The 26,049-nt window shown below is 42.7% G+C and overlaps 1 protein-coding gene across 2 annotated transcripts in view; it reads left to right on the forward strand.

The window, feature by feature from the left end:
• Positions 1-26,049, forward strand: part of PDZD2 (PDZ domain containing 2) — a 313,071-nt gene that overhangs the window by 71,757 nt on the left and 215,265 nt on the right. For both annotated transcript variants that reach the window (XM_025924651.2, XM_086676439.1), the window contains exon 3: positions 5,282-6,118. In XM_025924651.2, coding sequence (XP_025780436.2) covers positions 5,643-6,118 — 476 coding nt within the window. In that variant the 5' untranslated portion in view covers positions 5,282-5,642. The remainder of the gene's footprint in view (positions 1-5,281; positions 6,119-26,049) is intronic.

Genomic DNA, 26,049 nt, shown 5'->3' on the forward strand with positions numbered 1-26,049 from the left:
CCTCCAAGAGAAGCTGGGATTTAGTTGAATATATCAGGCCCACAAAGAAAAGGACGAGAGAATGGATATTAGGTAGAAAGCCACCCGCTTCTGACACAAGGTACCTATTTATGTGTTATATGAGGCCCATGGGCGGCAGGGATTACAGGGCAGAGTGCTAGCCTACATGACAAAATCCAGTGTATCTGGTTTCTAGTCCTGATTAGCCTCTCTGGTCCTTAATTAGCCTCTCTGATTTTGCCATGTATCTGAGTCTCTAAAAAGGAGATACTAACAATATATCCCTACAGTATTGTTTTCCAAATAAGTAAGGTAATCCATGGAAAGTGCTCATTTAGAAGAACGTCTGAGTGTGGTTATGCTCAGAAAACATTAGCCATTAGCCAGTGTGGGTAAAATGGTGTCACCACCCTTGCTTTACAGAGAATGAGACAATGGGGAAGCCTCCAGCTCACTGGGGCCAATTCCCCCTCACTCCCTCTTTTGGAGCCACATCTACCCCCACACCTATCCCCAGGGAGCCCAGCAGGCTCTCACATCAGGGTCTTTGCACTTGCTGTCTCCTTAGCAGAGAACAGCCCTTGGCGGGTGATATTCTCTCACTCAATCCCTCACTTTATTTGGGTCTCTTCTCAGAGGGCCTTTCTTAATCTGCTCATACGTCCATCACTCAGTAAGCTCTGATTCTCTTCATAATGTCAATCCCCATCTGACATTATAGTATTTTATGTTTACTAATTTGCCACCATCACAATACAGGCTTCATGAGTCTTTGTAGGAATGTGTCTGTTTTGTTTAGGGCCCTGCATGGCATAGGCACTCAATGAACATCTGTTGAATGAACAGTAAATATTTAATCAACATTGGTTCACTTTTAAAATGTGAGCTTTTCCCAAAAGTAAAAAGAGGAATCCAGTCCAGAAGAAAAGAAGACTAAGGAACTTGGAACTTAGCAGATTCCAGAATAGGAAGACATCAAGAATTCAGGACAATTGCAAGAGGGAGTGAGTAAAGACAGCCCAGTATGAATCTTTGAAGCAAGGTCTGGATAAAACTGAGGACCCTTTTCTGCATCCTGCCAGTTTCAGGATTTAGCTTATGGATTTCAGGTGACTCTGGGCTGAGACTTTAGGCGGATGATTGGTTTATATAGTTTGGTGTTGACCCATCTTTTTCATTATCGTCCCCCTCTCCCCATTCTAGAGAAAAAAAATTGTAACTCAAAATATTAAACACTAAGGAGTAAATTCTGCCAGATAGCTTTGAGCTTTGCAGGCAGGTACTAACCATTATAATATCTAAGATTTGTTGGCCCCCTCAACCCGACACTACTTTTCACCCCCTTGTGGGGGCAGTTATTGCCCTGCTGTGCATGCATGATGTCGCTGAAAGAGGATCTTAGAAAGTTGGTAGATTCTAGAATTTTTTAAAAGCGTTTGTTTATTTTTGAGAGAGACAGAGACAGAGTGGGGGGGGGGGGAGGGCAGAGAGAAAGGGAGACAGAATCTGAAGCAGGTTCCAGCTGTCAGCACAGAGCCTGATGCGAGGCTTGAACTCACAAACTGTGAGATCATGACCTGAGCCGAAGTTGGACGCTTAACCAACCGAGCCACCCAGGCGCCCCAAAGTTGGTAGATTCTAAACACAGTATCAAAATCTGTTAAGAAGCATTCATTTTGAATTTTGAATGCTAAGGCTGTCAGCTTCAGGCTAGTCAAAATTAATTTAAATTATCATGGCTGTTTACTTTGAGATGGACTCTAATTAGAGAATTATATATGATAGGAAAAAAGTGAACTGGAACATGCAGTGGGCCTTCATGTCCACAGATTCTGCTCGCTGCTGAAATTGATCTTCGAGGGGCGCCTGGGTGGCGCAGTCGGTTAAGCGTCCGACTTCAGCCAGGTCACGATCTCGCGGTCCGTGAGTTTGAGCCCCGCGTCGGGCTCTGGGCTGATGGCTCAGAGCCTGGAGCCTGTTTCCGATTCTGTGTCTCCCTCTCTCTCTGCCCCTCCCCCGTTCATGCTCTGTCTCTCTCTGTCCCAAAAATAAATAAATGTTGAAAAAAAAGAAATTGATCTTCGAGATGAGAAGCATTAAGACCTCTAGACAGATCCACCTCTGAGGGAGGTGGGTATTTGTAACTATTTGCAGGTTTCTGTTGTTCTGTATCTTCTCTGGGTCAATGTTTTGTTCCCCGGAATGTTTCACTGGATGTTGTGAAAGAACTACTCATTTCATGTATTGCAAATTTGTGCATCTTTCCTTATGCCCTGAGTCAATCTCAAATCATTGTAGTAGATTGGAATGCTCCTATTCCCCTTATTTATAGAAGATCCCATGAAAAGGAATTGATAGAATAGGGGGCTAGAAGGATTACTGGGAAATTCCCAATTATAGGTATGGAGTCAAAAACTTGTTCATATCCCATGAACACCAAAATAAGACTAAATATCCCCAAATAATTTTTCCTTTTATGAAAGCTCCTTCCCTGCCCCCACAACATTGACAGTCAGAGGGTGGGCTCCCAGCAGCCAGGATGTTATCTCTTGACCCTAACCCCTTGCCCTTCACTGATAGACTACAGAGGGATACCTGCTCTATGTTGAACCAATCAGCTTTGCTCACCTCCAATATATCAACAACTTTTGAGTTGCCAAGTGCAGGAAACAACTCAAGGTAAAGTTTATTTTCATTTAAAGGGGTTTGTTTAGTTTAGTTTTGCCTGACCTTTTTTTTTTTTTTTAAGTAGTTAAATTGTAAAATGTAATTTATTGTAAGGATTGATATAGTCATTTGGATTGAAGAGGAAGGTAGCAGTGCAGCTGTGTCCAGTGTGTCTGAAACTAAGACCAGGAGTGCTGTGGGGAAACCAGAGTATTCTCTCGCTGGTCTTACACCTCTGCCTTCTCCTGATCCATTTTATTTTATTTCTTGGTAGGATGGCTTTCTTTGCTCCTTTGCTACTTTGTTCACAGCAGGTAGAACATTGCCATCCAGAGCCCCTAGTTCAAAAGTTACAGTTACCTTCACATACTTAAGACTGGACTTTCTCTCTCTCTCTCTCTCTCTCTCTCTCTCTCTCTCTCTCTCTCTGTCTCTCTATCTCTATCTCTATCTCTATCTCTATCTCTATCTCTATCTCTATCTATCTCTATCTCTCTCAGTCCCAGTGCTCAGTTCTCAGGGGAAAACACTGGTCCAGCTTGCATGAGATCCCCAGCTCTGGACCCATCACCAGGGGCTGGGAGCTCATATTACATGAACATGGCTACCAGGATTGTACCTTTGCCATTCTGTTACGAGGCTTGTCCTAGACTTATTACACGCTGGTTTCCACGTATTTAGGCATCTCTCCTCTGGACTATGAATTCCTTCAGGGCAGAGAATTTGCCTTATTGATGGTATATATTCCCGGTGCCAAGTTCAAGGCCTGATTCTTACTGAATGAATACAAGCTGACAGCAGGAAAAAAAAAGGTCCTCTAGGCTTTTCTTCAATCAGACTTATTTAAAGAGCATCTTGCCCAAGATATTTACTCTGTTTTCATATGTATGGGACCACTTGAACTGTGACTGAGTCCCTGAATCATTGACCATTAAAACTGTAATTTAAAAGATATTTTAAAAATTGTTCTAAATGATTGAGAGTCTACACGGTAACAGGCACTGTGCTGGGGGCGGGAGGACACTGATGAATGAGACACTGTCACTGTGTTTAAGGACCTCTCTGTTGAGTTTGACAGACCTTGGAGATCACTTAGCTTAACTTTCTCATTTTACAGATGAGGAAATGGAGACTCATAACGATTGCTAGGCCTGATGGAAAATGTTTTGATTTATTCATAAGATTTTAATATGTGTGGAGTCACTTTGCAGTGAGAGGTGTTACTTATTTTGGCCAAAGGGAACATTCCATTTTTGTACATTTATGGATTATCTTTTCTTTGATCTTGTGTTTCTTTTTTAATAGGCATGTGATTATGTAGATGATATTTGCTAAGCTTTTGATTTATTTGGAACCAATTAATAGCTGGCACTCAAGTTCTTTGGAAGCTCAAACCTTGCTATATTGGAAATTTCTTTATGGTTACTGAGTAATAAGGTCATGTATTATTGACATGGCTTCTGACACTTCTCCCATTTATTATTATTCCTTGTTAAATCACTTCCTGAGAAGGCTAGAAAATGTTTTCCATCTTAGATGGCATAGTTTATATTGACTTTCTCTGAAAGTGAAATTCAGAGAAGAGAGTGAAAAGGATCATTTTTCTGCATTTACAAAGGATGGAGGTGAAAGTTTTCTTTGGGGGAGAAGGAGAATTGGCAGTGGACTTCAATTAGCTTTTCGTTGTGGGAACATATCGTGTGCCAGGCCCTGTGCAGAATTTGGTGGGGGCAGGATAGCTGCCAGCTCTCGCAGGGGAGACGTGCCTACTGCCGCTGGCCATGCGGGCGTTGGGGGAAGATGCATCATTGCTCTAAGCTGTGTGTTCAAGGGCAAGCCGAGGAGAGGCCAAGTCTCCTCACTCAGAAGCATGGAGAAATATTTCTCTGTAGGAGATAGCTTTGGGTTTGGCTTAAGAGTAGGTGAGTTCCAACAGTTTACCAAAGGAAGGGGAGCAGCTAAGAGCTGTAGGATGATTAGGGACATGGATCCCTGTGAGGCTACATGAGGAAGATGGAATGAGGCCCAGGCTTAGGAAGGGCATTGTCCTAAGACCAAGCCTGAATCTCTCTGTGCTGTTGATTGGCCCTTTCTCTTCTTGGCATCATTGTTAGTCCTGGAATGGAGAGCCTTCCTGGATATGCAGCTGGGCTGATCAAGGCAAATGGACATAGACTTTAACGTCCTAAGAATGTAAGCTTTTAAATATGTCCAGAACCCCTCCAACAGCCTTCCAGAGAATCTTGTCACATAGCCTCCTTGTTGGATATGAGTTTGATGGGGGCTGTACTGGAAAAAGTCATCTTATTTCCCTGATGATCAGGAAAACTTCCTGGAGAAGGTCAGTGTTCCAGAGGTTTCTGTCTGGGGGAAGGGTGTGTGTGTGTGTGTGTGTGTGTGTGTGTGTGTGTGTGTGTGTATCTGTGTGTCTGTCTCTCTGTCAGTCTGTCTGTATATATATACATGGTGGAAGGATCTTAGCTGGGGAATGAGGAGAGGATTAGGTTCCTGCCTGAAAAAGCAAACATGGTTCTTTCGTAATACAGGAGGCCATGTGTTCTGTCTCAGAGGGCTCATTGTTGTGACTGAAATTTTTTGTTTTTTCCTCTTCCAGGCATAAATGAGTCCAGGTGAGGTCATGCTGTGTCTGCTGGAAGAATACCCCATTTCCACGTTATCTGCATGGGCTCTGCTGTGAAAGGAACCAAACAAGAACTTGTTAGACGCTTCCTTCTCTCGGTGAGCACTCCAGGCACAGCAATTGTTCCACTGTTATTCTAATTGTGTCCTGTCCTCCTCTTGCCAAAGCCAACAGCCCAGTCTCAAGTAAGCATCCTTTAGGCTCATCTGCCACCTTGAACATGAACACAGGGCAAGCTGATGACAGCCAGGGTTCCCAAGGGACATGGGGCCCTGCCCGGTCCAGCCCCCAGAAGCAGGTCTTCTCATGATGTTGGTGTCTGGGAGTGAGCACCATGCCCATCACCCAGGACAATGCCATGCTGCACCTGCCCCTCCTCTACCAGTGGCTGCAGAACAGCGTGAGGGAGGGCGGGGATGGCCCAGAGCAGCGGCTCTGCCAGGCAGCCATCCAGAAGCTGCAGGAGTACATCCAGCTGAACTTTACTGTGGATGAGAGTGTGGTCCCACCTGACCACAGCCCCCCAGGGATGGAGATCTGTACTGTGTACCTCACCAAGGAGCTGGGGGACACAGAGACTGTGGGCCTCAGTTTTGGGAACATCCCTGTTTTCGGGGACTATGGAGAAAAGCGCAGAGGGGGCAAGAAGAGGAAAACCCACCAGGGCCCTGTACTGGACGTTGGCTGCATCTGGGTGACAGAGCTGAGGAAGAACAGCCCGGCAGGGAAGAGTGGGAAGGTCCGACTGCGGGATGAGATCCTCTCCCTGAATGGGCAGCTGATGGTCGGAGTTGATGTCAGTGGGGCCAGGTGAGTGGGGGAGTGCTGGTTGGCACAGGGGCTGGACGGGGGACCACTGTGGCTCATGTATGTCTGCTGCTCCAACCTGCACTGCAACGGGTTGAGTCCTACTCTGGTAAGCCAATGGCATTTATCTTATAGAGGGAAAATACTAAATTGAAGTACTGTGGTATTTGTATGATTCTTTTATGCTTCATTCTCTCTTAGAGGACTTAGAGTATTTCCTTTTTTCCTGAAACCTAGGAATACTACATGACACAAGAGTATAAGAAATGTCACATTGAGTTAGATCTTCTCCTCCACTCAACCAACATCTCCCCTCCAGTTGGAGCATTAAAGGTTGGGTCCTGGATGTATTTCCATCTGCCTGTCTCATATCACCTTAGTCACAGACAAACAGTCCAGAATCCCCTTGAGATGCTTAGAAGTATCTTTGGACAACCAGCCACCCCTGCCCTCAGTCCCAGTTTCCCCATCCTGAAAGATCCATTTGGATCTCATCTGAATGAGCATATTTCCATTTTTCACCTGTGTGGCCACCCATCATCTCAGTAAGTTATGACCGGACTGTTGTTTCCCAGATGAATCAGAGTCCAAGACCACCCTCAATCTCAGTGATTTACTAGAAGGACTCAAAGGACTCAGAAAAACTCAGGGTTACAGTTTATTATAGTGAAAGGATACAGATTAAAACCAGTAACCGTAAAAGGTACACAGTGTGGGATCCAGGAGAGAGAACAGGTGCAAACTCAGTTGTTACTCCCAGTAGAGTTGTACAGGTGGGCTCAGTTCTTCAGGCAATGGTGTATGACAACATCTATGGAGTATTGTCAACCAGGGCAGCTCATGGGAGCCTTGGTATCAGGGTTTTTTGGGGGGTCAGCTGGCATGGAGTGCCTGTGTAGCTGACCTTAGTTACTCAGTGTCCAGTCCTTCCAGAGTTCAAACTAATGCCACATGGCCCAATGCCCGTGCCATAGATTACATTATTAGTATGGCCCAAGACCCAAGGTATACAAAGACACTCTCATCAAGCAGAATATTCCAAGGTCTTAGAAATTACCTCCCAGGGGTTAGTCAAGAACGAATCTTTTCCTTGGAATATACAGAGGTTGAATACACCAAACTTGCTGTGTTAACCCTTTACTGCACACCAAGGTTTTAGTAATGACTAAATATGGAAGAGAAAAAAAAAGAGAAGTTTGAAGATATTCTGAGATGCATAACTTTTGTGGAGCCTTCAGAGGCTCCTGTGAGGAAAGCTCCTATGTCCCAAGAGAAGAGAATCATGGAGAGAGGGTCACTTTGAGAATCATGGTGACCTTTCACTGAGGGAGATCTATAACCAAAGGAGACCCTGAAGGGAAGAAGCCAGAGCAGAAGTACCTTAAGTTTAATTTTCTCCTTCCTTTCAGTCTCCTACCAGAGCTTTCCATTGGCAGAAACCAGGCAGAAGCCAGTGGCAAGGGACCCATTGAGAGGGTCCATATGTGTCAACCTGAGGCAGAAGCCAGGGTAGAGAATGGTGGAGAGTGGACATGGAGGGGCAACGAGAAGTCATTGGTCACATATATATATTGTGGCCCAAGTTTAAAATGATCCAGTGCATGGAAAGAACATAGCACAGGCCTGGCTGGCGTGTATGAGTACTTACTCAGTAGACTCTGACCAGTATTTTCTTTGGGTTGCCTATCTGACTGAAGAGATGTTCTTGGCTAATGGCTGGGTCCTCAACTAGCAATTACTTTCACTTTCAAGGAGGAATGTTGAAGAGAAATGATTCTATTTAAAGTTCGAAATTGTTCTTAGAGAAGAAAAAGGACTGACCACCATGGTATTCATTGGTGTTGAGAATATGACTCCAGTCCCTGGTGGCTGGGTCCTTGAGGTTAGAAGTAGGGATCAGTGGAGCTTGATGGCAGCCCTCCCAGAGCTGTCCCTGAGAGCCCCCACCATTTACAACTATCTTCTGTGAGGGGAGCTGATTTGGATACAGAGGCAGAAGGAAGAGCAGGAAGGGGACATCCAGTGGGAGAGCATAATGGTCAACAGCTCCAGCTCCCAACTAGTGCTGCCTCCTCAGGCTCCCATACTTACAAACTGATTGACCTTGAAAAATCATCCCTCTTAGTCTTGGATTCCCAGTGACATGGAAATGATAACACTATTGATCGTTGATCCAATGACTAAATGATGCAATAATGCATATAGAGGGCTTAGTACTATGTCTAATCCATAGTGCTCAGTAAAATATTAACATCATAATGACTGTTCTACATGGAGCATGTTTAGAAAGACTGGGAATTTATTACCTAAGAGGTTGCTGGAGTCTTTAGGATTTGGAGAAGTTTATTCCATATGGGATAAATTTTCTCATGTATGTTCAGGAAGCTCTTCCCATTGCCTGCTTAAGGTTGTAGACTTTTTAAGAGGCCAGGTTTACTGTCCCAGGCTCTGAAAGTATATCTAACCCTCAAATGAAAATGCTTTCCAGCTACCAAAGGAGGATTCTTTGGTGATTTTAATTTATTCCTTGAGTCATAGGATGATGCCCATTTTTTTTTTTTCAAAGAAAGAAGATACAGAAGAATAGAAAGGTGATGGGACCAGGGTCATGACAGAAAGTGGGACACGAAACTAGACTCCTTAATGGAGGTTTCAAGGAGGGGCAAGTATGGTATGATGGAGGAGGCAGTGAACTGAGTCTGGGATTCTGGATTTTCTCCATAGGTCTTCTAGCAACTAGCTTTGAGATCTTGGGTAAGTGTGTAGGGATGGTGGGGGTGGTGGTGGTGGGGAGGTTAGCCAAAGCGGCCTATGCTAACATATTAGGAGTGAATCTCTGAAACATTTCATTTGATCCACCTGAGCTAGTTTTATCATTTTAGAAGCTTACAGAGGTGAAGCAGTGTTCCCATGATGTCATGGTGATAATTGGCACAGCTGAGACTCAGTCTCTCCCTTCTGACTCCCATTTGGGAGTGGTACCTGTTCCAGGGCACCATTCCACTTCTGTGTGCTCAGGAAGAGATTATTTGGATGGATGTGGTCGCTTGGCATCTGGACTGAAATAGCTAAGGCTGAGGAGCTTGGAGGATGGAAAAAGGAGAACATGTTGAGGAACAGGTCTCTGGGATTGCTAATTGTTATGTTTGGGTGTTCTCAAATGTACCTGGGATTTGTTCTAATCAAGTATGATAAGACATGCAGACAGGGAAATTACTGTCATAAAGGAAGACTTTGGCACTCCCAGATCTCTAGAAACGGGGGATCAACACACCATGCAGGGCTACGTAGAGAAACACCAGTGTTATTCAGGAGGCAGAGGGAGAAGAAGGAAGAATATGGCCTGAAACTTTATTGGGATTTTCAAGGGAGGTTTGGGTGAGGCATGGCAGCTACTCTGAGCAATCTTAGGATTTGTAGCTTGAATAACTGCAGCAGGCTCTGAGATATAGGATGGTCTCTAGTTGTCCAGTACGTGGCATGGGGTGACTTATGGGCAATACTGTCTTGATGTATGAAAGTTTAACAAAGGAGATGGTTGGGGTGTGAACTCTGGGTTGGTTGATTTGTATATCAAAGGCACACTCTCAGGGGAGTTTGCTATTTCTAGGAATTGGCTAACCTTGGAAGGGTCAGTCTCTCTGGGATCAAGGCCCGAAATGCCAGAGCATCAAGAATACAGAAAATAAGGAAACAATAGTCAACGCACTGGGCTTCTGGAAATTTTCCACAGCTGAGGAAGTAAATCTCCCAAACATAACTTTTTCAATAGTGCACAGTCATGACCCTGAAATTCCTTTCTCTGATGACACAGTCATGTGTATATGCTGGACAATGAAGGGCCAGGAGAGGGAAGACCTACCCAGAAGCCACTGAGATGTAGAGGTGATAGAAGGAAAAGGCCAGGATCCACTGATGGGTCTTCAAGAGAAGTGTGAAAGTGAATCAAGTAATGAAGGAGGACTCCTAGAGTCCTGGGCTCCCAGTGCTCATAACAACCAAGAAGTTAACAAGACAAGAGGAGACTAGCTTGATTTTCTAAGGCTCACTCCCTAGTTCTCTGGCGTAATTATCAGAAGTGTTGTTGAGTGAGCAGTTGCTACCATAGTGGGCATTCTCCCATCTTATTTAATCTAAAGCTGTGGTGAGAAACCTTGATGGCAGAGGCCACGTAACTTGCCCAAGGTCACCTAAATAAGAGGCAGAACCAGATTTGGACTTGGGTCTATCTTCCACCACAGTCTGTGCTCCTAAGTCCTGTGCTATACTACTTCACATCTGCCCCAGAGTTATATGTTGGTTTTTGCCATGTGGTCTGGTAATTTCATGGATGGTTTTCAGCTTCACAGAATACCTCCTCAGTGTAATGGTAGACACCAGGGAAGAAAATGACTAGAACACCATAAGGCTTCCACTTACCCAAACTGATAAGGAAAACAGAAGCCCCCCCCCCCTCACTCCATCTTAAAAAAGGAAACCCAATTTTAATGTAGAATCCTTTTGCCACACTTATATCTAGCTAGAACTTCAGGACTAGAAGCACTTTGAGATTAAGTATCAAGGAACTTAAAGTGTTTTGAATGTTCTTGAGATGCTCCTTCACTCTGTAACTGGCTAACAGTTTCCTTCAACACTAAATTTTTCCACATACCTATATAGGTTTTGTCCTAAAAAGTGATGAATACAAATTAGGGTTTTGTTGAGACCCCAGTGTAACTCTGCAAACAGCTCCCTCAACTGTATACCCCTCTTATTCATAAGCATAAGATTTCAGGTGTCCCCATATGAACATCACACTCACCCCGCCAAGATGATACATTGGTTGTCCATACTCTTGCTTGGAATTTTCATATGAGGCACTCTTTTGGGCAATCCATTCTTCTCCTTCTCTTGAGTTTGGTTTCGAATTCAATACTACCTTAGATGATGTTATGGTTTGAACTGTGTCTTCCAGCCACCGCCTCCCTCTACCACCTGCCACTACCAAATTCATATTTGGAAGCCTTAAACCCCCAATACCTCAGAATGTGGCCTAATTTGGAAATAGTGCCATTGCAGATGTAACTAGTTAAGATGAAGTCATGCTGGAGTAGAGTGGGCCCCTAATCCAAAAGGACCAGTGTCCTACAGCAAATTTGGACACAGACATGCACACAGAGAGAACACTAAGTAAAGATTGTAGTTATGCTGCCACAAACCAAGGAACTATCAGAAGCCAGGAGAGAAAGGTCTGGAACAGATCCTGCCTTAGTACCTCAGAGGGAGCCCGGCTCTGCCAGCACTTGATCTCAAACTTTTAGACTTCAGAACTATAAGACTGTTGCTTAAAGCATTTGGGTTGTGGTTCTTTATTATGGCAACCCTAGCAAATGAATACGTTTGCTATTTTGACCCTGTCACACCTCTGGCTAGGCAATTATTCAAGTGATTTCCTCCCTGACAAGACTTACTGGGGAAACTACAGAGCATGGTGGATGTGTTTGGAAGAAGACACTCTGAAAATTGTGGGTGTGTTAAGTGTGGGAGGAGCAGGTGCAAAATGTGGAAGATGAGGTCATGGTTTACTTATTTAAAAAATTAGCTTAGGGTCAGTCTGTAAACCTCATCCCTAAGGGAAGAGCAAAGAATTCATAGCTGTGGGTTTGATACCCTTCTGCACCCCAGAACTAGTTCCAAAGGTAAACCTGTGACTGGCCCAAAATTACAGAACCAATTCTACTTTCTCACTGGGTGATATTCCTCAGGTCTGCACTTTGCTTCTAGCACCCCCACCCCCACCCCTAAGTCCCCTTTCCCATAGCTCTGGGAGCCCCTTATTCTTTTGTGTGGTAACAGCCCCCTCTTGCAGGCATAATTGGTAACACACAAAGGAAGGTTTTTGTAAGCTCTATCATACCTACTCTAGGGAAGATGGGATTTTCTGGAATGTTCTATTTACTTTTGTTTTGTGGAGGGAGAAATGAGAAGGTTTTTTAAATTATTTCCTACAAGGAGTACTTTGTAACCCCAGTCCCTCCCTCCCTCAGCTAGCTTTCTATAAGTAAACCAGATCTGTTCCCTGGGGACAGATTGTTCCAAATTGGTAACAAAATATGGAACTAATTAAAACATAACCCACACAACAAAACAAGTAGCCTTTTCTGAAAAGTAAAAGGTCCCATTTTTCACTTAAAATGTATTTTTCAGGATGTGAACCATGACTGGACTCTTTTGTACGTTGATAAAAACGAGAGGAGCATAGTGTAAGGAACATGGGCCTCAGAGAGATGAGTCTAGCTTCCAGGCCTACTTATTGGCTATGTGACTTTGGGCGAGTTACCTCAGTCACAGGAGGTTGATGCTATTTCCCCAGTAGGGCCATTTAGTGGGTTAGATAAAATGATTTAGTTAATATACTAAATAGGCATTTGACACATGGCAGGTGTTCAATCAAAGCTGACTTTTAACACCTGTTCTGGTCATCCTCAGGCGATCTGAACGCAGAGCACAGCACACAACCAAGAAAAAGCCTTTGAGTTGGAGGTACAGAGGAGAGCCTCAAACTGTGGCAGTGCACTTAGCAAGATACAGAATAATCTTCAGCCCAGAAACCAGGGTGATATCAAATACTGAGCACCCAGTATGGCCTGGGTACCAGCCCATTGGAAAGGATGCTGGTGCCTTCAAGAACAGAGTCCTGGAGCCTATACAAGCAGACTGCACCTTGGAGTCTGCACCTTCTCACGCTGGCATGTGAGAAGCCTGTGTGATCCGAGGAGACAGGCCAGGGTACTGAGCTGGCAGGAGGGCCCAAGGGGCTCAGGGCAGTTGGCCAACTAGTATATAGGAACATTACCTTACATACTGGGTGGACTAGCTGAATATCAGCCCTGACCATAAGTAACCTTCAGTACAGTACCCATTGCCTTTAAATTGTGTGTAAAATTAAATTTAGGGTTGTTACAAGCTCAGACTCTGGTTACCCATAGCAACCTTGAGTTCTCTCTAGGTTATAGCAGATTTTAAACAGAGTGTCAAATGCTGCTAGAAGGTGTAACTTGGAGAAATGACTGCAGGTAGTGGTGTAGGAGATACAGGAAGGAAGAATTGCCAATTATACCTTTATAATATAGTCTCTGGGGCCATTTAGCATGAGCGTCCTGCCTACCTGAATATGCCCAAAGGCACCGGTGCTCTATTCAGGACTGTATATATAGTAAGAGGTGGCATCATGATAACCTAGAGACATTCAGGCAAGGTTAAATTGTATTCAGCTTGCTGTTTAAGAAGGCTGAGAAGCGTGTAATACACTTTAGAGAGATTTCCATTACAGAAGGTTAAAAGGAAAACAAGTTTCAGCATTTAGAATTCAATTATCTAGAAAACTTGTCATGTAGAACAGCCCATTCCCCAAGGATGCCATGGAAATGAAGCATTGCAGAACCTCAGGTTTGTGCCCACTTCATTCTCAGCCTACTATCCCCACATGCTATTTCATTCCATGACTAGTTTCTGGAAGGAATCCCAGAGTTCATCCATGCCCAACCAAGGAGGAACTGAGGCTGTGGCTCATGGTTTCCTGGAGTCAAGGACCTTCTTAAGAGCAAGGACTAGAATTCAGCACCTGTGACTCAATTCTAGAACTTTTCTTCAACACCACAAACAGTAACCAATGAAACTAGATTTTTTTTTTATAGTTTACTGTTGACAGTAAAAACAAATTGAAAATTCTATATATTTCCATACCCATTCTTTAAATGGATGGTAATTACATCTAGAACCTTCCTTCTCAACAAGAGTTTAATTCATAGCAGCTTCACAAATGTGTTGATGGCCAGCCATTGGACTGGACAATGGGACCTTGGTTTCCCTCAGGTCTTCAGAGTGCTTTCTGGGCAAGGCTGTGGAGAATGTCCCGCTGTTGCCTGCCATCTTGTGGCTAAAGTTGAGCACGATGCTGGGAGTTTTAGTCAACTTCATTCATCTATGTTGTCAGGATGGTGTTTTCAGCCTCCAGAGCTCTTTCTAGCATGGCAGCATCTAAGCCATCGCTGAGCAGCGAGTGACACAGGTACCATCTCCCTCCACTCGGTGCCTGGTGTCCTCATGCTGTCCCCAGAAGGTGCCCATCTCGGTTCCCCCCATGGCGTCCCCTCCTAACACTCCCAGCCCTAGTCCTCAGGTCACCACCCACAGGCAGATGAGTCATGATCTGACTAGTAACCCACTGTGCTAGGCTCTTCCTGATGGATGGCAGAGGAAGTTGGCCTTCCCCAGTCTAACTCAATGTCCTGAAATCAGAAAACCTCGAGGAAAGTGATTAGCAGGGCCATGTCAAACACTACAACTGGCCAATGGGGTGGCTTTTTTTTTTTTTTTAAGAAAACTGGCAACTTTGACACATCTCAATCACCACTCACAGGTAATGTCCAGAGCCACCTAAAGAACAGCTTTTCAGAGTCTACTTGTCCTTATGACAGAAGAGATTACACAAAAGGAGGCACTTAACATGATTTAAAGGGGTTCAGATTGCAGAGTACCATCCAGAGATGCTCTTTCATTTCATCCCAGGGCCCTGTTTCTCCTCTGGTACCCCCATCAGAGGCACCACTGGGTGACTGACTTCAGCCATGGGAGATGGAAAACCCAAATCTCCCACTTAAGACACTGGCTTTGAAACTTCTAGCAACACTTTTGGGAATTGTTGTAATTGTAAACCATAAAGAAAAAAAAGACAAAAGCATCTTAGTGTGATTATAGTGTTACTGGCCTGACTTCATGCCCTTCTCCTCTCCATGGGCACTCCCCAGCCATTTTCAGCCATTTCTTGACTTCTACTCATTTTTTATGTCCAGGTATTAAATAGGTAATAAACACTTTTGTTCTCTCATTCTGAGCACTAGATCCCCTTAAATGACTGTTGAGTCTTTCTTTCCCAAAAGGTCGTTGAATTCCAAGCTTTGGCACCTGTTTTGGCCCTGGTCCCTCTCAGTCTTGTGACACAGATGCAGGTAACCTCATGTCCTGGCTCAGCTGTTCATAATCAACCTGTTGGCCAAGCACAGAGGTTAAAAGGCTTGAATTCCTGTCTTTTGGTGTTCACCTATGCATTGCTGCCTCCTCCTGGAAGGGAATCAAATCTGATATTTTCAGGACCCAAGTATATATATCTATATATGTATCTCTCTGGTACAATTTATAATAGACATGGGTTTTAACAGTTATATAGATTTCTTCATGGGATTCTTCTTTGAAATCTGACCTTCCTCCAAAGATTCTGAGGGGTGAGTTTGTTATACTGTATTTAAAATGGTTGTGGAGATGTGACTACTAGTGGCTTTTGGGACGACTAGGCTTATCTGTTGAAATTTTACAAAGCAACATGTAAAGATGTGAGTATCCCAAGTTCTTTGCATCGTGGAGCCACAGAAACCTGTATGCAGGGACATCAGCAATGATCTAATAGCTGACTCACCCCACATTTACCTCGTTCAGAACTCGTTCTTCACCAGAGAAAGAATGATTCTATCATTTATAATGTATCCCTGACTTAAATTTAGCCCATTTCCTTTTGGGGAGGGGAAGGGAGACAGAGGGCCCGGCTGTTTCCATAGCTGAAGTGCGTGAGTGTTTGTTCAGCCTTAGGCTGGACTTGAAGGTTAGTCTGTTTACACTGGGCTGGGATTTACTAAGAAACTTTTGATTTTTGTGATCACAGATATATTTTCACAAATGTCCCTGAGGGAGACCGATCTGTTATGGGGAGAAGAAGGAGTGGGCGTCCTTCTTAAAAATTCAGCCTCTGTTAAGTACAGGTCTCTGTCAAATTGCATGGCAAGTCTTGAGGTTTTTTTCTGACTCAAGGGCTTTATTGAGTCCAGATGTCCATTCCTCTGAAGTCCTTGTCTGACCCAGCAGAATAAGCAGAGGACTTAAATGGCAGTCTCTAGAAATGGTTCATGCTTTAGATATCCATTGTCCAGTGGGATGCCCAGGAAGATCCATGAAATAAGTGAAAAAATTATTAGCATCCTAAGATATACTTTTTAACTTAAAAAAATAAGAAACTGAGCTTAACTAATATTTTAGTATGGTTGACACTGGCATCCTCACTCAATTTGTATATCAGAAGGTCCTGTGTCCTGTGTGGTAGGTATGTGATTTGTCCTGAGGGAAGAAAGGATGATTCACAAAGACAGCCCCCCCACCTCACTGATTAATTCACTTTTGACTTATTTCAAGGAACTGAAGTTTATGTAAGCTCACTCAGTGAAATAGGTTTATGGATTAAATTATTTCATTTTAATTAAATTAAACTTTACCAAATGGCAGATAAACTAAAATCCTCCAGGGGGGAAAAAAGAGTATTAAAAATAATATAATTAATGTAAGTATAAGCCAACCAGAAGAAAATGGCTGGGTTGGCCCTTCTCTTACTACTGGTGTATGCTCAGGTGTATTTTCAGGACCCAAGTATATATATGTATCTCTCTGGTACAATTTATAACAAGACCACCATCTGTGGTCAAACCATGACAATCTATTCAGATTGACAAAAGGTCAGACAAAAAAATAATATTTGAAGCTACAAGAGACTACATGAACTACAAATTTCTAGTCCCTATCATTAAAGAGAATCCTCACCGTAAGCATAGATTGTGCCTTGAGATAATACTTAATGATGGTATGAAGCCATCACAATTAGGAAGATATTTAAAAACTAAAGATCCCCAGCATGAATAAAAATAGTTTTAAATGTTTTAACAATATTTAAAATGATGCAATACTAAATCTTGTCTGGAATTTTATTAAACTGAATATTTAAAAACCTATTTGGAATTTTTTCTTAACTTAATTGCTTAAGGCAAAAAGTCATAACATTAGGAAAACGCTCATTCTTCCTCATTTGGTAAAAATAGCTAAAATAACCCATGGAAAACAATATAGCTACAATGCAAAATGCCTGGTTTTGTCAGCAAATTCTGTTGGAAGATGCACAGAAACATTGCTAAAATTTTAAAGAAACAGTGTGCAGCGTGGGGGATTTGCTCAGTTGGAGGAAAGTACTGCTGTTTCTCACATGTTCCAAATAAGGGTATTTGCTCGATTCTGTTTCAGTAATGAAATGGAACACCTACTTATTTGTGAGTCACTCAAGGAAAGAGGTACCAAAAAAGATATATTTTCAAAAGTCAATGACTTTGTTAGTTAAAATAATGCTTTATGGGAAAATTATGTAAGGTAACAGCTGCTTTGACTAGAATAAAAAAGAATTCAGAGTAAGGTTACAAAACAGGCCAGAACATGAAACTGATTCAGTTATTGGTCCTGAGAGAGTTAATGCAGCAAAGAAGTTAGAAGGGAAGACCAAAGACAGATGTGCCAGAAATGCCAGGGAATAGCATCAGTATGATTAATTTTATAAAAATAAGACCTTTAAAATCAGTTGAATTTGTACTCTTCTCTGTAATAAGATGGGGAATAATCATGAAAACGTTTGCAAAGAGAGGTCTGAATGTTTATCTTGAGGCACAGCATTTGGAGTAATCGCACTTAAAGATGACTGTGTGTTTTCTACAAAAAAGACAAGTGTTTGAAATTGGTCCACCTTATCTATGAAAACAAGTGGTTTTCAGTGACCTGCTTTCTGGAGGCTATTTTTGCAAACCAAACACTCATAACCCGTTTCTCCAATGTAAAGATGATATTGCAACAGTAAGAGAGTAACTGCTATTTGAAAGAAACTCATGTTTCGGAAAGAGCATTTTCAAAATGGACTTTCAGAAATATTTCCATATGTATAAGACTTTTTTTTTTTTTTACAAAAAATTCTGTTTGTCAACAAAATATTTCATATGCATCTTTGAAATCTTGAGCAAATTTTCTATTTTTTAAATCTATCTAGTTTTAGAGAACTTAGGTGTTTAAAACTATTTTAAAATGACTTTGCAAGAAAGTTCAACCAAGGTGAAAATTAACACAAAGTTTCTACCAAAACTGAATACAAGTGGTGGATGAGGTTGGAAAATGGATGTTATAATTGATTAGATGCTGTGCACTTTTGCACTTCACCATTGGGATCTCCCCATCCTTGTGCGATATCTCCAGCTATGGCATCCCTTAAAACCAACATCCATTCATTCTGAACTTCAACGACCACATCCCAGAGCGTCAAGTCAAGTGTTCAAAAACCTTGAAGTATATTTAACTATATGGCTTTTCCTAAAAATAATATTCACATTTCTTTTACTAAAGGTGAAAAAAAAATTTAGTACTTCACATTAAATGTAGCTCTTAAAATACTTTTTAATATATGTCTTTACAATGGATATAATGTACTGGTACAATAGTACATGTGTGCATTAAATAAATAAACACATCTCTTGGGGGTGCATGCTCATTTTTTTTTTTTTTTTACTGAAAGGTGTGAGAAGTCAACATTTCCAGAGCAGTCATCTTACAGATAGAGAATTTATCCCTGTCCTGCTAAGGAAATGTCTCCCTGGAGATTTGTCGGCTCTGGATGTTTTTCATCAGCCCCATGTCCACTGTTCCCCGTCACTTGGCTCTCCAGACTGCTGGTATCCCCGGGCTCTGTAGGCTGGATCCCTTTCCTAAGCTCTCCTAGTTCCTCTTCACTGGCTTCCCAGGTCTGAACCCAGAGTCATGCCAGGGTGTGTCCTGACCAGCCACCTCACCGAGCACAGTCACCCTAGCTCCTCTCCCCTGGTTCCTTCTGCTCTCACTGCCTGCACCTCCCTGGACCATTTGGTGAGCTCTCTTCAGCCCATTCCTCCTCTGTTTATTCATTTCAGAGCAACATATTTATAAGGCTATTACTTAATTCCTCAGGCGCCCAGTCCCTCTCCCATACTAATCTTTATGTATTTCGGTGGCAACATTAAAACATTGAAATAGCATTTTGAAAGAATGACTTGCAATCCTACCACGTTAATTCTCAGTTAATTTGATTTTTCTGTTAACATCTAATCTGTGACCATGCAGATATAGTGCCACCAGACTAACTCAACAGATTTGTCTGTTTGCATCTCACCCGTGTTTGTCTGCAGTATACTTTTTTAGACCACCTTTCTTAACAATTATTTCCATTTTAGAGGAATGTGTGCACATGGGGAAGCATCCAAATAGAACATAAAGATAGTGGGTGATAAGGGTTCCCAGTTCAGACCCCATTCTCCAGTTAATACCACCAGTTAGTTGCACCCCAGGGCCTCAGTCTGTTATCAGCTTGGGGGTATCTTTCTAAGAATTCTGTAAGCACATGTAAGTTATCCATTTCACTTTTTTTTTGAAGTTTATTTATTTATTTTGAGAGAGAGAGAGAGTGAGAGAGAATCCCAGGCAGGCTCCACACTGTCTGCGCAGAGCTCGACATGGGGCTCGAACTCACAAACTGCAAGATCATGATCTAAGCAAAATCAAGAGTCAGACACTCAACCAACTGACCACTCAGGAGCCCCTGGGTGCCTTAATTAAGGCACTTAATTATGTTTAATTAATAGAAATATGTCTCACTTTTATGGTGTTAATTTCCATTTATTTGATCAGGAAGTTTAACCATTTTCCCCTAGTTTTGTTTGTTTGTTTCTATTTTATTTTTACCTGCTGGCTAAATCCTCTATTCATGTCTTTTGTCCACTACCTGTTGGGTCCTAATCCTCAGCACTGGAGTAAGTATTTAGATATTATACATCTTAATCCTTTCCCCTATATGGTTAAAATTTCTCTGAGTCTTTGGGTGCCTGAGTGGCTCAGTCAGTTAAGCATCCAACTGTTGGTTTCTGTTCGGGTCATGATCTCGCGGTTCTTCACGAGTACGAGCCCCACGTCGGGCTTTGTACTGATGGTGTGGAGCTTGCTTGGGATTCTCTCTCTTTCTGTGTCTCTTCCCCTTTTCCCCTCGCTTCCACCCCCACTCATGCTTTCTCTCTCTCAAAAATAAAAATTTTTTTAAAATTCCCCTGAGTCTTGTAATAGATTATTTCTATGACTATGTAGAAGTTCAGCTGTTTCTGTGGATGAGTCTGAGTTTTTCTCTTTTCACATCTTTTCACATCTTAGGCCATTGCCATTTTCCCAAAGGCCAGAAGCTTTCTTTTACAAAGCTTCATGATCATATTCCAAATTTATCTTTATAATTTAAATTTTAATTTAGGTGGCATTTATTTTGATGTATAGTAAAACTTTTAATCTAATCTTTTCTAAATTGTGTAATGATCCAAAAATTTGTTTTTTTTTTTAAGTTTGTTTATTTTTGAGAGAAAGGGAGGGGCAAAGAGAGAGGGAGGGAGAGAGAATCCAAAGCAACTGCACCACAGCACAGAGCCTGACACGGGCCTCAAACTCACAAACTGTAAGGTCATGACCTGAGCCAAAACCAAGAGTCAGTTGCTCAACCAACTGAGCCACCCAAGCACCATTTATTAATAATTTTGCTCAGTTAATTTGTGAAGCTTGATTCATTGGGGTATACACATACACATACCCACATACACACATATGTATACACACATCTCTATTTCAGGGTGTTCTGTTTTTTGTTCTGATCTATATGTCTATTTTTATGCTAATGACACAGTATTTTGATCATGTTATAACATCTAATAGTGCTAGCCACCTCCTCCATCTCGGTGCTAAAATTTCTTCTGATATTTGAAATTCTTACCCATTAATTTTCCCAAATTATCTTGAGTCATGGTGCTGAGTTTCTAAGGGGAAACGCTATCTTTTCCAGTGTGGTCCATCTGTCCTTCAGTGCTCACTGCACATTCCCCTCCATGAAATCTTTCCCTCTCCACGCTTCTGGGAATAGCTCTGACCTACACACACACACACACACACACACACACACAATCCACTTTTTTGTTGTTGTTGTTAAAGAGACAGAGACAGCATGAGCAGGGGAGGGGCAGAGAAAGAGGGAGACGCAGAATCCAAAGCAAGTTCCAGGCTCTGAGCTGTCAGCACAGAGCCTGACGTGGGGCTCGAACTCGTGAACCGCGAGATCATGACCTGAGCCGAAGTTGGACACTCAACCGACTAAGCCACCTAGGCGCCCCTCACGGAATCCACTCGCATGGGTGCAGTAGGCAGGATTCTAAGATGGCGCTCAGGGTTCCACACACTCCTACCTTGTACACGACCTCATAACCCCCAGGACTGTGAGTTTGATGACTTTTACTTTCCATGATCATGTTATGTCATAAGACACAATTGACTTTAAGAAAGGGAGATTATCCAGGTAAACCTGACCTAATCACACGAGCCCTTTAAAAAGTAGAAAGTTTTCTCTGGATGATGGCAGAAAGGACAGTCAGGGAGACATGTTCCAGCTGACCTGGAGAAAAGCAAATACCCATGTTGTGAACAGAGAGCAGAAAGGTGCAACTTCTACAGAGCTGAAACCAGTCTCTGGTGGACATTAGCAGGACAGTAGACCTCAGTCCTGCAACTGCAACAAACTGAACTCTGGCAACAGCCAGTGAGCTTGCCTGGAAGAGGTCCCCGAGCCTCGGATGAGCTTGTTGTCAGCCCAGCCAATGCTTGATGTCAGTCTCGTGAAACACTGAGCAGAGAGCCCCTCCGCGCTCTGCTGTCCATCTGCGCTGCAGAACTGGAAACCAACAAATGGGTGTTGCTCCAAGGCCTCTACATTTGTGGTAATTTGTTACACAGCAAGAGAAAACTAATACAGTGGCAACACACATTTAGTACTTAATCACTTTCCTGTCATTTACTAATCACATGTAAATCTCATCTACCCCGGTCAGATTATAAACTCTCTAAGACTGAGACCAACTCTGGTGCTTCTTCTGCATCAGCTGTGTTACCTACCTTGCCTCCCCCATCCCCCCAACCCCACCCCCGGGCTGCCCTGGGAGGCGGGGTGTGGTTGGTGGTTCATGCCCGGCTTTAGGATCACATTGCCTTGGCTTCCATTTTGGTGCAACTTCTCCAAGCCTCAGTTCCCTCATCTTTCAAATGGGAATAAAATGCATGGGACAAATTACTGGGCAACACACAGCCACTGTAATCAGCAGCTACTTTTGAAGGTGGGGGATGATAACAGGACCAAATTGTATAGGAAGGTTGTGAGGATTAAATGAGATGGTGCTTATAAAGCTCTTAGTGGCGGCTGCGGTGTATGGCAAACTCTATAAAAAAGCTCACTGCTATTAGAAAAACCGACTCTTTGAAGTGTTTTCCACAGTTCCGTATGTTCTGGATGTGCTAGATTTGTTTGGATATGTTCTGGATGTGCTAGACCATGTTACTCTAGCCCTACTTCCCTCCCCCTACATACACACACACACAGCCCTACCTCCACCCACTGGCTATCCAGCAGGGATGGACAAACTGAGTCCAGCCACTAAACTTGACTGGGAATCAGTTTTGTCTCCTGGGAATTTGGAATCAAGCCAGCGAGAGACCAAGCTGCTCAGCTGTTTGAGATGAGCTGAAAGGCCAAGCAGAGTCAGGTCAGGAATCATGTCCTGAGAGAGCCCAAGCCACATGCCTGAAGGAAGGAGGAAGCTGTCCCTTTAGAGGAACACAGAGTGGACATACATAAAGGGACAGGGCTGAGAGATAATGTCCCCAGAGAGAGAGGAATGGACAGGAGTTTCCAGGGGCTTGGGGGCTCGCAGTTCCCAGCACCCGTTCCCACGGTGCCTCACTGGACTTGTTTCCAGATTTCTGTGTCCTTGTTTGTATCCCTTGCAAGCAAATATTCCCTGGCCAAAAGGCTGAGGTGGGCGACAGATCAGTCAGGTTCTAATAAGTCTTAAGAAACCATGCTTGAGTGCTGACTCTGTAAATTAAAAGAAAATTAAATTGTGTTTCTCTTTGGTCTTTTTCCAGACTTTCAATCGTCTGTGCAGTTGAATTCCCAGTGGCCTCTGGAGGGCACTATTCAATTAAGTTTATTCCATTGTAGTGCATCCTGTGCAGAGCCAGCAGTTAAGAAAATGGTGTTTCAAATAATAGTTGCCATTTACCTAGTACCTACAACTTGCTAGCCACTGTGCTGGTTGCTTTATATATATTGTATCTTAAACAGTCACAATTCTTTCTTGCAATTGTAGATTATCCTCTAGCATTGTAACTTGTTTCTGCAGGTATGTTATTAACAGGTGTCAAGCACAATGAAAGCATCTCTTTCTTTTAATGAAGTTCCAGCTTCTGATGGGAACCAGTTCAGGTTCAGTCAGCCCTTCTCTATGTACTTGGACGTAGTTTGCATTTTTATGGGCAGGTACTCCTTTTTAATTAGAAAAAGGAAGAATTAACCATGGCAGCATTATAAAACAGGGGGGAAATATTTGGTTGACATGGGTATAAATTACCTGTGCCCGGGGATAGCTATGTCTTGTCTCTTACCTTTTAACACCATACCCCCAAGATAATTATGTTGGTTTTAAGCCAAGCTGATGGCTGGTAGCAAGTGGGAGCTGTGGAAGGGGAAGGGTTATTGCATTGTTCTACCTTGCTCAACGCTGCCATGTTGGGAAGGTAGGAGTGAGGTTCCAGACCTTTTCAGAGCCTCCTGAGAGGTGTGAAAACAGCTATTGGCCCATCTCCATTTCTTTTCTTTCTCTCTTGCCTTTTTTTTTTTTACAACATACTTGAAAAACATATTTGTTCATTAGATGTTATCAATGTCAATAAAAATATTTATCAAATATTATCCATATGAGCCATATGCATACACTCCTCTCATTTAATTCTTACAACTCTGTGAGGCAAGAGGTAAGTATTATTATCTCATTTATAGATGAGGAAATTTAGGCTGAGAAAGATTGGGTAAACACACCTGCTAAGGAACAGAGCCTGGAATCGAGCCAGGGTTTCCCTGCCTGAGTTCTTTCTGCTACGGTGCTCCTTCAGTTACCACTCATCCCCCAAATAGCTGTCTCTTCCAAGAGAGAGGAGCTCCATCCCCAACAGACCACATATCCACTCCCCCATGAAGAGTATATAGTAACAATTATATAAGCAGCATTCTGACCAGGACACCTCAAGATCCTTGTTCATCACTACATCCCACCTCTCTCTACTGTAGATGAAAAGAATCAGAAATCAGGAAATCTGGTACTTTAAAAATTTTTTTAAATGTTTGTTTGTTTTTGAGGGAGAAAAACAGAGAGTGAATGGGGGGGAGGGTAGAGAGAGAGAATCCAAAGCAGGCTCTAGGCTCCAAGCTGTCAGTACAAAGCCCGACGCAGGGCTCAAACTCACAAACCACGAGATCATAATCTGAGCTGAAGTTGGACGCTTAACTGACTAAGCCACCCAGATGCCCCAGGAAATCTGGTTCTACACAGTTTCTTAATCTCTCTACTTTTTTATTCATATAAAGCTATCTGTCACCGTATACTATGTATTAGCCCTGGTTCTACCTACTAGGGAAATACTGATGTACAAGACCTACAGTGTCCCTGATTATATGGGGCATGCATCCATGCTTTGAAAAACTGCCTTACCCTTTGGGTAGGGTAATATGATTAATAATAATATGAAGGAATTTTTAAAGTAAACCTTATTGTTTTTGAACAGCTTTATTGAGATATAATTCATATACTATAAAATTCACCCTTTTGAAGTGTATAAGTAAGTGGTTTTATATATTCACAGGGTATCATCAATATCTACTTTTAGAACATTTCATTTCAAAAGAGTCCCATTTCCATTATCAGTCAGTCACTCTCTATTTCCCCCCATCTCCTAGCATCTGGCCATCACTAATCTACTCTCTAACTCTGTAGATTTGCCCATGCTGGGTGTTTTGGTATGTGGTCTTTTGTGACTGGCTTCTTTCACTTAACATAATGCTTTCAGTGTTCTTCTATGTTGTAGCATGTTTCAGAACTTCACTCCTTTATATTGCCAGATAGTATTCCATAGTATGGCTGCGGCACGTTTGTTTATGCAGAAGTTGATGGGCATTTGGATCACTTCCACTTTTTCACTGTTGCAAATAATGCTGCTGCAAACATTGGTGTAAAAGTTCTGTGTGGACATATGTTTTCAGTTCTCTTGGATGTATGCTTAAGAATAGAATTGATGGTCACATGGAAACTCTATGTGTAACTTTTTCAGGAACTGCCAAATTTTCCAAAAGGACCGTATCGTTTTACTTTCCCACCGGTGGTCAGTGAAGGTTCTCATTTCTCTACATTCTCACCAACACTTGTTATTATCTGTCTATTACAGCCATCCTAGTGGGTGTCAAGTGGCCTTTCATTGTGGTTTCGATTTGCATTTCCTGGTGACCAATGATGTTGAGCACCTTTCTGTGTGCTTTTGGCCACTGTATTTTTGGGAAAATGTCTCTTTAAATCCTTTGTCCATTTAAAAATTGTTGTCCATTTAAAAATCAGTTGGCTTTAGGGGCGCCTGGGTGGCTCAGTTGGTTGAGCGTCTGACTTCAGCTCAGGTCACGGTCTCACGATTCGTGAGTTCGAATCTGTGCTGACAGTTTCACATCGGGCTCTGTGCTGACAGCTCAGGGGCTGGAACCTGCTTCAGATTCTGTGTCATGCTCTCTCTCTGCCCCTACCCCCTTCGTGCTCTGCCTCTCTCTGTCTCAAAAATAAATAAAACATTAAAAGAAAATTAAAAAAATCAGTTGGCTTTATTTGTTGTTATTGAGTGGTTAGAAGTGTTCTTTATATATTCTCAACACAAGCATATGACTTGCAAATATTTTCTCAGGCAGCTACAGATGTTAGACAATTGCCACTGATTGTTTTCAACAAATGACCTAGGAATAAGGCTGTTCTGAAAAATGGAGATTTTCATAGAGTCATCAGATCAAATACTGACAGTCCTCTGGGGATAGGGCTTTTACAGGCCTTGAAACTTTTCCTAACCCTGTTCAGCTAAACTGCTTGTTTCCACAGCTACCGCAGTTGGGGTAAGCTCTTGATTGTTAA

The sequence above is a fragment of the Puma concolor genome, chromosome A1 (assembly GCF_028749965.1).
Source record: "Puma concolor isolate L17-30 chromosome A1, mPumCon1.1.hap2, whole genome shotgun sequence".
Classification (NCBI taxonomy): Eukaryota; Metazoa; Chordata; class Mammalia; order Carnivora; family Felidae; genus Puma; species Puma concolor.